This window comes from Carcharhinus amblyrhynchos, chromosome 6 (genome assembly GCF_965287045.1).
Source record: "Carcharhinus amblyrhynchos chromosome 6, sCarAmb.v2.hapA, whole genome shotgun sequence".
NCBI lineage: Eukaryota > Metazoa > Chordata > Chondrichthyes > Carcharhiniformes > Carcharhinidae > Carcharhinus > Carcharhinus amblyrhynchos.
In genome coordinates, this window is record NC_137329.1 from 37,197,922 (window position 1) to 37,213,315 (window position 15,394).

General features: G+C 42.7%; 1 protein-coding gene and 1 long non-coding RNA gene across 4 annotated transcripts in view; one reads left to right on the forward strand and one right to left on the reverse strand.

The window, feature by feature from the left end:
• LOC145343827 (uncharacterized) overlaps window positions 1-15,394 on the reverse strand; it is a 252,433-nt gene that overhangs the window by 15,520 nt on the left and 221,519 nt on the right. For all 3 annotated transcript variants that reach the window (XM_080190224.1, XM_080190222.1, XM_080190223.1), the window contains one exon: window positions 14,907-15,059. In XM_080190224.1, coding sequence (XP_080046350.1) covers window positions 14,907-15,059 — 153 coding nt within the window. The remainder of the gene's footprint in view (window positions 1-14,906; window positions 15,060-15,394) is intronic.
• Window positions 1-15,394, forward strand: part of LOC145343830 (uncharacterized) — a 55,974-nt gene that overhangs the window by 3,442 nt on the left and 37,138 nt on the right. The gene's annotated exons all lie outside the window — the stretch shown is intronic.

Here is a 15,394-nt window from a genome sequence, read left to right on the forward strand (position 1 = left end):
GCAGGTTGAGATTCTATATAAGGGCATTTTTATTCCATTTTATTATTGTTTGATGATTTTGGCACAGTTATAAATATGGAAGGTATATTATTAACGAAACTATTAATTGGAAAATGCCAATGGTGTGCAAATCTCATTTTGTTGACAATATTATGGTGTTCAACACCATTATTTTTCTTCACTAATTGCAAATGATCTTAAGAGAGCTACAGTGGAACAGAATGATTAACTTAACAGGGAAGAACAGTTTTGAATTGTTTATTTCTCTTAAGTGACCTACTTAATGGCTTAACAAACAACTCAGTTAAGGACAATTAGGGAAGGGCAATAAACACTGGCCTTGCCAGCAAAGCTCACATTCCACAAATGAATAAAAAATATTGGTTTCAAACGATGCTGATATTTTGCAACTGCTTACACTTCATAGGTAATTGCATCACGTATTTTCTTTCTACCATCTTAGAAAGCGTCAATTTAACTTTTATAGATGATGGGTAAAAAGACAGAAGGCAAATTTGCTGGAAGGAACAAACCAAAACTCTGGTCATCAATATGGGATACAACTGAACAGAGTTTTATGCTTCAAGGATAGCTCAATAGCAGTGATCAACTTTCCTTTCTGTAATATAGTCCTTAGTCACTGAACATCTCCTTATTTTTCCTCAAGGTAATTACGGTAAATTAATGTCTTAAATTAAATCCCTTTACTTCAGACTTCCATATATTTCAAAATCTGTGCAACATAATGAATTCTCTTTAACTTACGTTAAAAATAGCTTGATGATACTGTAATTTCTGTCAATGTGACAGTCCAAAAAATGTTAATGATAGAACCCAATTTGGACGTAAAGAAGGCCATCGAGATAGCTCTATCATTGGACAATGCAGAGAAAGAAGCTCGGGAACAAACAGGGATCAGATAACAATGTCCTCTGACTGAAGGCAGCGGCCTCATGCAATGTCATCCCTCAACTGAGAGTGATGGTATTGATAAAATATCTCAGAACCGCTTTCAGCGGTGGAGCTCGAGTCACATCACCAGGAGTCAAGCAAGGTCAGGGACAGCCTTCAGACTTTGAAAGAGCATTTTCCAAAAGGTTGTAGATGCCAGATGGCAGGCTATTGCAAGTGCTGAGAAGACCACACCGGAGGCAAAATAGGGATAGTCAAAACATGTGCCATTTTGAAAAAAGATCAAAGCCAGTACCTGATTGTTCCTTGCACGTAGGCCCACAATCAGGAACAGGGACATTGCAGGTAAATCAGGCTGCTCCATAATGATGGAGTTATTAGTAAATGGCCACCTATTAAAAATGGAAGTGGATACGGAGGCTGCGGTCTCCGATATCGGAGAGCAGGTTTATGATGGCCTTTGGGTTGGTATTCAGCTCCTGAACCTAGAAGACACAAAAGTCAGCTGGCCACCTACACTAGGAAACCATTGCAAATAAAGGGCACTTTGGCAACCCAGTGACATACAGCTGCAGTCAGCTCAGCTTCCACTCATTATTGTACGGGAACAAGGACCTAGCCTTAGGGGGAGAGATTGGCTCCAACACATCAACTGAAGATTTGGAGATCTTCAGGGTAGACATCTTCAGGGTCACTGTATGAAACCATCAATAAGTACCCCAAAATCTTCCAAGAAAGGCATGGAAAAAAATTAAGGGGGCGCCAACTCAAAGGAGCCCTACAGAATTGAAATCCTTTCTGGGGTTAGTGAATTATTATGGGAATTTTATTCCTAATTTAGCTTCTTTGTTGGTCCCTTACATATCCTACTATGGAAACATCAAAGGTGGGTTTGTGAAGTGCAGCAGTTGGAAGCTTTCAACACTGTTAATCATCAACTTTTATCACTCATTTATTGGCTCATTTTGATGCCAAAAAGGACATTTGCTTAACATTTGACCCCTCCTTACAGGGTTTGGTTGGTACTACACATCACTGGAGAGATAGCACAGAGAAGTCTATTGCATACACACTAAGGACCTCATAGAATCCCAAAAATGCACAAGGAGACCATTCAAGTTTGCACTGACTCTCCACAAAGCATCTTACGCAGGCCCTTTATAAATAACCCCACATATTTGCTCTCAGTTTTTAGGGCACCTTGGTAGTGTCTGAGAGGAAAATCTAGACCTGGACACAAAAGGGCTTACTCCTGCCTAAATTAAATGGGGGTCTCAGAAGACAGTCTTCAGATGAAATGAAACACTACGGAATGAAGAAAGACGAGCTCAGTGCCGAGGATGGTATCATTCCTCTGGGGTACCTGTGTGGTTGTCTCTCAACCAGGTTGTAACCTTGGAATTACAACACGATTATGCTTACTTTTTCCCAAACGGGAAAGGTGGAGTCCTAACAAGAGGACCAGAAGAACAACCATGATTCTGCAAGGACAGAAAGAACGTTCAAAACCAGTAACCCTGTCCACGTGAGGGCCTTCAAGAACAGCCTCAGTTGGGTCCCTGGATCGTAATGGAGGAAATGGGGCCTGTGTCTTATAAGATCCATATGCAGGGCAAAATTGTCAGGAAACATCTGGACCATCTCAGTATGGAGTATGGAGCCCATGCCAGTCGAGGGCTCATTAATAGCCATGGGGACGACCACAACAGATGCTCCCTTATAAAACAAAGGTGTCTGATCCGCTTCACACCCCTGTTCCAGTTCTGCCTCCAATCAACCGCAGGCCAGTCACTAAGTGGAGGTAAAGATCCCCCTGTGGCAGGGGTGCAGTGGGAAGAAAAAGACTTGAGGAAGGGAGGGATATTCTGATGGCTACAGAGGATCAACAATAGGTCTCCTCGAGGGGCTCACTGAATATGAACTCCTCTATTAGGCGAGTGGAGGCTCTCCCAATGGGGAAGAAGCAAAAGAGGGTTTAAAACCAGCTGATTCCATTCAGACTGGCAGTCAAAAGACTTGGGACTGACTTAACTCTGTAGCTGATGGGGGACTGGCCTCAGTAGGATTATTACACCAGGGAACATGTAGGTCCTGCTAAGTTTAAGTTTAATTATTATTGACACAAGTAATACTGCAATGAAATTACTGTGAAAATACCCTAGTCGCCACACTCTGGTGCCTGTTCAGGTATACTGAGGGAAAATATAGCGTGGCCAAAGCGACTAACCAGCGTGTCTTTCGGACAGTGGGAGGAAACTGGAGTACCCAGAGGAAACCCATGCAAACATGGGAGAATGTTCAAACTCTATACAGACAGTGACCCAAACTGGGAATCAAACCTGGGTCACTGTTGCTGCAAGGCAGCAGTGCTAACCACTGTGCCACTGTGCTGCCCCAATTTGGTGGTAGGGGCACGTTTTCATTTTTCTCTCTGCTTGTTGACTCACACCTAAGGCATGGTTAGAAGACCCATCTGGGGATGATGCCCAGCAATGGAAAGATTGGGGTTAGATGGCAGGGTGTCAAATTTGTGTGAGAGAAATTAAGGTCAGGCAGTGTCCCAGATATGAGGGGGGTCCTGAATTACTGGGAGATTTCACAAGGCCTTGTGAAGCAGCACAGAAAGAGATATGATTGCGGACAGTGGCTTCCAGTACTTTGAGTTTCAGTGTTCTCACCTTCATTGGGATCTGGTTCATCCACATAAGTACTCCCAGTGAATCAAGACCCACAATTCTAGAGCCCAGCTGGGAGCGGGGAAACACACCACTACAACAGTAAAGTTGTGCCACTTTAAAATATTACATACAGGATGAAATAAGGTCCTTTGGTCCAACTGGTTCATATCAATGTTTACGCTTCCATCCTTTAGGCCTAGGCATGTGCTTTAAAAACTACCCTAGTCCTGATCTACAATTTACATTTTAATTAAGAAAATTCCCATGACTCTATAAACTATTGGGAGGTCAGTGCTGGAGGTGACAGGCCGGGGCATCCTATTCTATAGATGGGATGCCTCATCTGCTGTGAATTTTCTGTCCCATACTTTGTCATAAATTGAAAAAAACAATTTGCAGAGTATGCTAATAACCGCATTGAAGTCAACAGTTTAGGATCAGGTTGTGACCATTAAAATTTATTAAAAGTTGAGACATTTCTTGAATTTCATAAATTGATGCTGCTGAAAAATGAAATTCAAGCAATTGTTTTAATTTGTAATAAATTTTAATACCAAGCAGCAGCAACATTGACATTAGCTGGCACTGCAACTTAATCTGTGCTTTTCAAATTTTGTAATTTTAAAGCCAGACACTAACTGAAAACAGAATCTGAAAGAAGAAACAGAAAAAGGAACCTGAAAAAGTAAACTGGCACTCTCAGTTTCTATAGAAATGAAAACTGAAACCAACATTTGGAAAGCAAAGCCTCTGGGTAAAGTGAATCTAGTTAAAATTATAATAAAAGCACTTTGATCAACTTTAACTCTGTAGTAATTGAGAGCCCAGTAGTGTAGCACAGGAAAGCTAAAGAAAACAGAGTCCAGGTCCAGAAGTTGAAAATACGTTACTTCATAGAATCCCCACAGTGTTGAAAGAGGCTATTGAGTCTGCACCGACCATAATCCCACCCAGGCCTTATTCCCACAACCCCTCATATTTATCATACTAATATCCCTGACACTAGGGTGAATTTAGCATGGTCAATCAACTTGAAGACAACATTGGTGGATCTATGCCAACCAGACCAAGTTGAGAAGATTCTGCATCGTGTGCCATTTTTGATGAAGACTGTATCCTTGGAACTAAGGTTGGTTGTGCGCTGCTCTCTGCTGGTGATCAGGCTAGCGGCTTGAAGCAGCTGAAATTGTTTGTGAGAAAGACAGAGTTTTCAAGAACTTTGTGACACTATTTGATGACTTATATGATGAGCCAATTTGTACAACCTGTCTTAATTTTACCTGACATTTAACATGTAACATAGTTAATAATGAACCGCAGGTTGCTTGTGAAATCAGATTTACTTATGTTGATTCTGGATGTTCAAGCATAAGAGGTTATCTAAGCTGGTATTTAATGTTTGCTCTACTGTGCTCTTGCATAGTAAATTTCTTCTGTTTCAAATTGTGGAATCTTGTGGCTTCATTCTATTTGTGAATAACTGGAATTTCAGATTTTTTTGAAATCAGAATTACTGGTTTCTACAGAGAATGCAAGAGTTTGACAGCAGAATGGGGTTGACTGCTGCAGGCCCCTTGATACCCAGATGCTAGACTAACAATCAACATAACAAACATTCCTTTACTATGAGGAATAACATTACTATATCAAAGGTAAAAGAGAATTGAAGAGTTATATGGAAGTACAAAATCACTTGACCACTAGTACTCTTGGCAAACACTAAAACAATGCACTGTCATTTGTGTTTTCAATTCTGCGTAGAAGCTCTATTCTCAAGAGGTTAACCACTTGCATTCATTATCCTCATAAAAGCAGTGCCACTATTCCTGATGGGATGTTTATTATGTTAGTCTAGTGTCTGGGTATTAAAGGACCTGTAGCAGCCTATCCCATTCAGCTGTCAATACTAGCTACAGACAATGGGGACGATTCTCCCAAATAAATAAGTGTTGCATTCGCCTAAAAACTGGAGTAAATCATGCTGTTTTTTTCAGCAGGAGTTAAAAATGAAGCTCCCACACACTATGCACTGCAGAGTGCACTGAAGTAAAAGTTTATTTATTAGTGACAAGTAAGGCGTACATTAACACTGCAATGAAGTTACTGTGAAATTCCGCTTGTGTAATTCACTCCAGAAGTCAGTGGATGGCACTTACTGCTGTCTGCAAGGCCGGCAGCAAAATGCTGAGCAGATCACTGTGCATGTGCTGATCCATCAGCGCTGAGATTGGCGCATGCACAGTGGCCCCTGTCTGCCGACAATAGCCTCTCCCCCCAAGGGCCCAATTGCTGTACTCCTGGACATATCCAGGTCAGCAGTGACCACCCCTCACCCCAATCCATCCCTCCCTGCAGTGCAGCCCTGACATCCTGTCCAGCAGGCTGCACCTGCCCCCATCCAGATGTGGAGATCTCCCACTCACCTGACGAAGGAGCAGCGCTCCGAAAGCTAGTGGCGTTTGCCATCAAATAAACCTGTTGGACTTTAAACCTGTGCCCATCCAGATGGCCAGCCCCAATCACTGGTCTCCCTCCCTCCTCCACCAATCCCAACTGCAGAGTGGCAGTGGGATACCCCACTTCCACTGTTCACCCCCCAGAAGTCCTGCCCCATCAAGCTCCATCCTCTTGATATTGCCCCATGCTGAGTTTAAACTCAGCACTAATTTCATAAGGTCTTGTACCATACATGTAATACTGTTCATTCTAAACTAAAATAACTTACAAATTAAAATACATCCTGATATAAAAACATACAACTAAATTATATGGAAAAAAATTATGGTACTCAGTTCAGTAGGATATTTTTAGTTTGACTACGCTCCATCTTGTGGAAGAAGTTGGTCAGTGCAGATATTCCTTGGACTTCAGCTGTACCTGCACCAACTAACTTCTGTCACTAGATGGAGCCCAGGATTTAAATGCAAGTTCAGGAGAGAAGCCCAGAGTGAAATCAGAGTGAACTCGAAGCTGGTAGCCACTGAAGAAGACCTTGAGAACCAAGAAGAGGCCTAGAGGAAAGGCAAGAGCAGGCAGAGGCGGGGACAGGGGAGACAAGGGGTATGAATCAGCAAACGTGGAAGAGGCAAGGGTGGGAGAGTGTAGGAGAGGCAGGGGAAGAAGACAGTCTAAGAGAGAGGGGGAAACATTGCTGGAAAGGTCAAGTGAGCAGACAGGCCACAGGAGGGAAAGTCCATGGCAACCCACATTAAAGTGAAACAACTTTAAGTGGGGATTTAGTATATAACATTCACAACCCTACAGTCCTTCAACACTACTTCTGCACCCAATAATGATTGAATAATTCTCTGCTATTTCTAGTTTTGCCTCTTTCAGTAATTCATAATGTACTTTATTAAAACCAGGTGACTTCATAACTTTTAGAAATGTTAATCCTTTTAATATGTCTCAATCTGTGACTTCTCATCCATAGCTTCTCTCTCCTCTTTAAGTGCACCTTTCACATTGTCTGCTTCCTTTGTGAAGACAGGCACAAATTATTTATTTAATACTTATAGATATATCCTCTGAAGATTTCACTTTTGGCCTCAAGAGGCCCAACATTTTTATTAGCTAATTGTTTGGACTTTATGGGGATGATTTACAACAAATACTTAGGCACTAAAGATGGCCAGGCTGCAATGCCAGTTTATCTCATATTTTAGCACAAGATGTCACTTAGGAGAATTGAAACCAGTGAGAGCAACAGCTGTCGTTAAATAGCTGACAGTTACTTGAAATGCCTGTCAACACTTATTAAAGAGGCTGCACAACATTTTGTTGACTAGTGCATGAACGAATGTCCTCTCCCAACAGAGCATCAACTGTTTCAGAGTAAAAAGGGCACTGATGCTGATCATCCGAGTCCACACCTGATCCCGCCTTCCCCCTCATATCCTTTAACTCCCTTTGCCTCAAAAGCTATATCTAACTCTTTCTTAAAACATACCATGTTTCGGCCTGAACCACTTTCTGTAGTAGTGAATTCCTCAGGCTTACCACTTGCTAGATAAAGGAATTTCTCCTCATTTCAATTCTAAAAGGTTTACCCCATATCCTTCGACTAGGGCCGCTGGTTCTGGATGCCCCACCATCGGGAACATCCTTCCTGCAGCTATCCTGTCTAATCCTGTTTGAATTTTATAGGTTTTTATGCAATTTTCCCTCATTCTTCTAAACTCCAATGAACACAATCTTAAGCGACTTAATCTCTCCTCATACATCAGTTCCACCAACCATGGATCAGTCTGGTAAACTTTCTCCCTCGATATATCCTTCCTCAGATAAGGAGACCAAACTGCACACAGTATTCCAGATATGGCCTCACCAAGGCCCTGTGTAATTGTAGCAAGACATTGCAGCTCTTGTACTCGATCCTCTTGCTATGAGCGGTTAGCACTGATGTCTCACAGCGCCAGAGACCTGGGTTCAATTCCACCCTTGGGTCATTACCTGTGTGGAGTTTGAACATTCTCCCCATGTCTACATGGGTTTCCTCCAGGTGCTCCGGTTACTTCCCACACGCCAAAGATGTGCGGATTAGGTTGATTGGTTATGCTAAACTGCCCCTCAGTGTCAGGGGGATTAACAGAGTAAACGCATGGGGTTGTGAGGATAGGGCCTGGGTAGGATTGTTGTTGGTGCAGACTCGCTGGACCAAATGGCCTCGTCCCGCACTGTGAGGATGTTACTGTTCTATGAAAACCAACATACCATTTGCCTTCTTTACTGCCTGCTGCACATGCATGTTTACATTCAGCGATTGGTGTCACAGCGCCAGGGTCCCAAGTTTGATTCCTGACTTGGGTCACTGTTTGTGTGAAGTTTGCACGTTCTCCCCATGTCTACATGGGTTTCCTCCCACAATCTGAAAGACATGCTGATTAGATGCACTGGAGTGTGGTGACTAGGGGAATTTCGCAGTAACTTCATTGTAGTGTTAATGTATGTCTTACTTGTGACTAATAAATAAACTTTACTTTCATACTCTTGATTTGTGGCATTTCTGCTGTTAGTTCACATATTATTCCTGTAAATCAGTGGTGAATTGACATCTATTGTTGCCTTGGAATTTCCTGCAATGGGATAGCAATGTCCTGGGCACTGTTGTTAAGTAGAACTTCGTTCTTCAAATTTCACTTTGGACCACTAATCCAATCCTGCTCTTTGATGTCACTGGCTGCAGCTGCAGAGAATCCTCACAGAATGTCAATCCTGACTGCCAGAGGTGATGTTTCCATTCAGTAAAGCTGCCAGCCTCTGTCTGGTGGCTGAGGGCAGGTCTTCCCTAAAAGAGGTGACACAGGGCTCTCCAACCAGTGTCGGCTCTCCACCCAGCATCAGCTCTCCAACCAGCGGTCAATACCCCTCCATTGGATGGAAACAACATTAGGGAGGCACTAGCTGCTGCCAGTATGACACCCATCTGAGGTTTATCGTCACTGGATCCCAGGCACATGACGGTGTGTGGGCATTGCGGGGAGGGCAACATCAAGGGAAAGGGGTGGCTCTCAGCAGGTTCTCCTTCCTGATACTGAGTGCCTTGATCAGGCACTGAGTGCATTTTCATGAGGGACCTCACTGGGAGCTCACAACTAATCCCACATAGGTTTCCTGGCGTGGTCCCTGCATGGTGATCTCCTTGTTGGCTGCTGGGTTAATACCAACGATGATGGGATGTGGTTCCCAGTCGCCAACATTAAACACCGCCCAAGGATTTGCACACAAGAGTCAAGCTCAGTGCTCCAGTAAAGTACTGGGGGCAGAGATAGGTTTATAATGAAAAACACCCTGCCTGGGCACTGGGCCCCCTTCCGGCCTGTGCACTGGGCATCCAATCAGAGTCTAATTACTCTGCATTTACTGATAAGCTCAAAATCAGCAGGCAATGCAAAGCAAATTCAGATTCTGATTGGTGAGTCTGAAAGAGCAGGAGAAGACTGGTCTGAACGATACAAACAGTTAACTTGAGGCACGTGCATGTGATGAATGAAGAGAGGTGACTAGATGGGGAGGGAAAGACAAAGGCTGCTGAGGTTTGACTGTTCTTGCGAAAGTTATTTATTTCAGGTTGATTATTATTTCTGATTGAAATTCTACATGGATTATTAACCCCTTCCACCTGTGATGTTTTACAAGGGGTCTGTGAATGTTTTATAACACAGATAGGGAAGTCAGAAACAGAAAGTTGAGGCTTGATTTGTAACATTTTACATGCAACATCTGAAAGTGACCACAAGGCGGTAGCAGAAACCTAGAAGTCAGTAAGCTTACAGACATATGGTGCACTGTTCCTTCTCAGGTGTGTTCAGCAACTGAAAGTTCCCCAAGCAGCCTGCACACAAGTTGGCCTCTTTAAATGGTGCATGCAAGTCTGCACAAAAAAATGCAAGGGGCCACACACTTAAATAAACTGTGCAATCCAAAAATGTAATAGAAAGAATGGTGTGGATAATTTAGCTGACGCATTCAGTGATAGCCAAGTTCCACACACATGAGGACGGTCTCAACAGGGATCTTGGGTTCATGTCGCACTATCTGTAACCCCCGTGACTTGCCTGGGTTTGCAAAACCTCACTCACTGTGTTGTCTGGAGACAATACACATCTCTTTAACCTGTGATCAGTGCTCCTTCCACTCACATTGTCAGCCACTTTAGGACTTGAACAGCAGGTTAGGTGTAAAGATTCGCATTCTAATCAGTAATCTCTAAACTGTCTGTGCTTTATATGCTCTGTCCGAGGCCAGAACTCTCCATTCACCTGACGAAGAGGGAAACCTCGAAAGCTTGTGCGTTTACTATCAAATAAATCGGTTGGACTAAAACCTGGTGTTGTCAGACTTTTTACTGCATTCAGTGAGATCATGGCTGACCTGTGACCTAACTTCAGATACCTGCCTCTTCCTCATTCCCCTTAATACCTCTGGTCAACAGGAATCTAACAACCTTAAATTTAAAATTAAGAATTCACCCAGCATTTAACTGCTATTTGTGGAAGACTGTTTCAAGCTTCTACCACTGTTTGGTGTAATTTAATCCAACCCATTATGGTGAGAAACACAGCAGCCAGGAGGCTTTTAAAAAATTTACTAGTGTCACAAGTAGGCTTGAGTCAACATTGAAATGAAGTTGCTGTGAAAATCCTCTAGTCGCCACATTCTGGCGCCTGTTTGGGTACACTGAAGGAGAATTTAGCATGGCCAATGCACCTAATCAGTTTTTCAGGCTGTGGGAGGAAATTGGAGCACCTGGAGGAAACCCTCACAGACATGGGAAGAACGTGCAGACTCCGCACAGACAGTGACCCAAGCCAGGAATTAAACATGGGTCTCTGGCACTGTGAGGCAGCAGTGCTACCCAGTGTGCCACCGTGCTGCACATCAGTCTGCAGGCAATTGGAAAACTTCCTGTGGCTAAGTCAAAGGGGCTGATGTACACAGCTCACCTGTTTGTGGTGAGATGTCAATTAGACTTAATAATGTGCCACTTGGCACCAATTGCTCACTGTCATTTAGTGGTGTTTTAGGAATTAAAAGGAAGCTGTATGGTTCTCCTGTGTCTTCCCCAAAGGCTGCCCAGTACCTTCGGGTTTACCTGTATCCTGAGGGATGGCATGGGGGTGAAGGGAGTTCTTCATTCACAAGCAATCAGTGCCTGATCGAGGAACCCAACAGCAGGGATGCAACACCCTTGCCCTTGTTTCCGACTCTTCTTTAAATTAAACCCCTCCCCACGACCACCATCCTACCTCATTCACTCACCTACGAACTCAGGTGAAGCACTTATAGCATTACCAGCAGGAGTCACGACTCCCCATAGTGCTATTGGCAATGGAGAATAGCCGCATCCTGATTGGCTGGCAGCTCTCAGGGAAGGATTTTCCACCCTCGGTGTCCTAAGTTCCAACTCTTTTGAGTCGAATCAATTGAGCTAAATCATATTACCTGAAGGATAAAATAAAACGGGCAGCCTCTTAGGGAACTGCCTTAAACAAAAATAAATCACAAATTAAACTTAAAAACATTAAACCTAAAAATAATTAAAAGGGTTGGTAATCCACCTCAGGACAGAAGGCCTCTATGGTGTTCGTAGACACCGCATGTTCCCTCTCTAAGGAACCCTTGATTGCCTGGACCTATAATGGCAAGTTTAGCCAGGCCTAGGTGCAGGTTCACAAGGAGGTCCTCCTCCTTTCCCAACCCGCTTCTGCCCATAGATCAGGAGCATGGAGCTGAAGTGCAAACAAAACTGTAAGTAAAGGGTTTTCCACCCTTGGTGTCCTAAGTTCCAAGATAGGCCTGATGCTGGCCAGTTCTTAATGTTTTCAGACCTCCTCCACAAATTAGTTCTCCAAACCATACATGTGACCCCTGTCGCACAGATTATGTCCTGGTTTTTGTATGTAGAAATATTTCCTAATTTCACTCCTGATAGGTCTGACTCTAATTTCAAGGCTCTATGTTCTCATCTGAGACTCTCCAAAGGTTTGTGTAATCTCTCCTAGAAATTTAATCTTCGGAATCCAGGTAACAGTCTGGTAAATCTACCTACACTCCCTCCTATACCAATATGTCCTTCCTAAGGTTTGGGGTCCAGAAGTTAACATAATATTTCAGGTGTGGTCTAAGCAGGGCTTTGCATAAGATCCCACATTCTAATGCATTAGATAAAAAGGCCAACATTCCATTCTCCTTTTTGATTTTTCATTTGTGCCTGTCCTTGACATTTAATGATCTATGTAGCTGAATCCCCAATTCTCTTTGGAGCTCCACCCCTTTTGCTTTTCACCATTGAGAAAGTTTTTTTTCTTTTATTCATTCATGGGACATGGACATCACTGGCTGGCCAGCATTTATTGCCCATGAGAAAGTGGTGGTGAGGTGAGCTCTCTTCTTAAATCGCTGCAGTCCACATGCTGTGGGTTGACCCACAATAAGAAATCTCACAGGTTTATTTGGTAGCAAACGTCACTAGTTTTTGGGGCTCTGCCCCTTCGTCAGGTGAGTGGGGAGTTCTGGTCACAAACAGGGCGTATAAAGACACACAGTTTACAGAATACCTATTAGAATCTGAGTCTTCACAGCTAATCAAGTCTTAAAGGCACAGACAATTTGAGTGGAGATAGCATTAAGCATATGTTAAAGGGATGTGTATTGTCTCTAGACAGGACAGTAAGTGAGATGTTGCAAGTCCAGGCAAGTCATGGGAGTTACAAATAGTCTGATATGAACTCAAGATCCCGGTTGAGGCTGTCCTCATGTATGCAGAGCTTGGCTATCAGTCTCTGCTCAGTGACTCTGCGCTGTCGTGTGTTGTGAAGGCCGTCCTGGAGAATGCTTACCCAAAGATCAGAGGCCGAATGCCCATGACTGCTGAAGTGTTCGCCAACAGGAAGAGAACAGTCTTGTCTGGTGATTGTTGAGCGGTGTTCATTCATCTGTTGTTGTAGCGTCTGCATGGTCTCCCCAACATACCACACCTCGGGACATCCTTTCCTGCAGCGTATCAGGTAGACAACGTTGGCCGTGCAGATGCTACAATCACCAGGCAATACTGTTCTCTTCCTGTTGGTGAACACTTCAGCAGTCACAGGCATTCAGCCTCTAATCTTTGGGTAAGCGTTCTCCAAGGCAGCCTTCGCGACACACAACAGCGCAGAGTCGCTGAGCAAAGACTGATAGCCAAGTTCTGCACACGTGAGGGCAGCCTCAACCAGGATCTTGGGTACATATCACACTATTTGTAATCCCCATGACTTGCCTGAGCTTACAACATTTCACTTACTGTCGTGTCTGGAGACAATACACATCTCTTTAACCTATTCTTAATGCTATCTCCACTCACATTGTCGGCACTTTTAAGACTTGATTAGCTGTAAAGACTCGCATTCTAATCAGTATTCTGTAAACTGACTGTGTGTTTTTATATACTCTGCTTGTGATCAGAACTCCCCACTCACCTGACGAAGGGGCAGAGCCCCGAAAGCTAGTGGCGTTTGCTACGAAATAAATCTGTTGGGGTGCACTGTTAGCCAGACCGTAATATCCTGCTAGTGAAATTGACTAGTGTGCAACCCGGGAGTAAAATCATAGGGACATTAAAAAAGTGTATTTTTTCCACTTTAGTTGGACATTAAATTATTAGTTAAAAACATATTGAAATTAAGGAAAAAACGTCTGTTTGACTGCACAGTGCATTAAGGCAGGGCTAGTGAAATTGAATTTCAAGGGATCTTCCAATGCAGATACTATATTTTACAGATGATGACATTTATGTTAAAAGCCACTTATTTATAGTTTTCATGGAAAAATGTACTAAAGTACATAATATGATCCAAAAACAGCAATCAAACTTTCACCGAGCCACCTTAGCTTTTGCAATATAACCTGAAAGCAACTTATAGTTATAATGAACCAGAGACCCTAACTAATAATTTTTCGATAAACCCCAAAGTTTAGAGGCCCTGGTGAGAAATTAATTTCACAGTTGCCTGATATGCATCTGAAAACAGAGGTCAGCAGCATGAAAACAGAAAGTGGAATGAGGGGATGGAAACCTCAACTGCAAAGCTGCTTTAATTTGCAAATTTGATACAGTATTCATTAATATTGGCAAATAAATGGGCAGAGTGTGTGCATGTAATTTACAATGAAGTTGAGGCTATTATTCTGTATATCTGCACATGGATTCCCTACATTGCTAGTACTGGTTTTAGCAGCCATTTTTTGCATAGTTGATAGATGATTTTGCAACTGACTACTCACGTTCACATCGTCTAAATCCATATTAATCATCAAGTGTACATTTTAGTATATCTATTCATAGTGAGATTCTTACCCCTTCTGACCTTATGTCAACTGTCTAGCTGCATTTCCATTATAACTTTCTGGACTTATCTCAAAGTAGAGGCAGAAAACAGGCTTCTTTTGTAAACCATGGCAAAATAGGGGTGGAACAGGTCAATATCCCCCATTGCAAATACTGTCATCTCCATCTTGGCTACCCTCTGGGGAGATGTAAGCTACCAGTGTTCGGAAAGGAACACTGCCTGAAATTCATCACCCAGCCAAAAGCTTGTAGTTCAGAATGTTAACAATGCTCTCCAGCTAGGGAGTGATGTACAGTATAGTGGGGCCAAAAGGAAGATATGGACAGAAAAAAAAGTCAGTGGAAGGAAAGTAGCAAAGAGTGGAGTTATTTAAAATAATTGAAACAAAATATATGATTTATTGAAAAAAGATTGTTGTTTGAAACTTAAAACGGAGATGAATGTTAGAAGTTGAGTTGATCTGGCTTGCTGTAGAATTGTTACATACCTGGTGGAGGAAGTTCTAGCTTCAGTTTTCTGAGCTCAACCATGGACTTTTCCAGTTGTTCAATGACAGCATCATCATCATAATGAAAGTTTTTTGACATAATTTCCTGAAGGAATTCTCGGAGATCTTCCAAAGACATTTTCACCAGGCGCTCTGTTAAAGAAAATATTGCTGTTTTAGTTCTAACCTAACAAATATGATTATATAAATCAGACTGCGAACAGGGAATGCCTACACTAAGCTTGTTTCGTATTAATAAGAGTGACTGATGGCATCAGGCACATTACCAACATTCTGATAAAAGCAACTATGTGTATTTTTATTATATCAAGACCCATTCACAAAGCTAAATGATCTTCTGTATGACAGGCAAGTATCATGTAGGGATCTGAAATTGTACATTACAATATAAATGGATTTTATTGTGTCTCTTCTCCTACCCACCCGCATGAGTCCTGCTGTTTGTGAGCATAGAAGTTTACAGCATG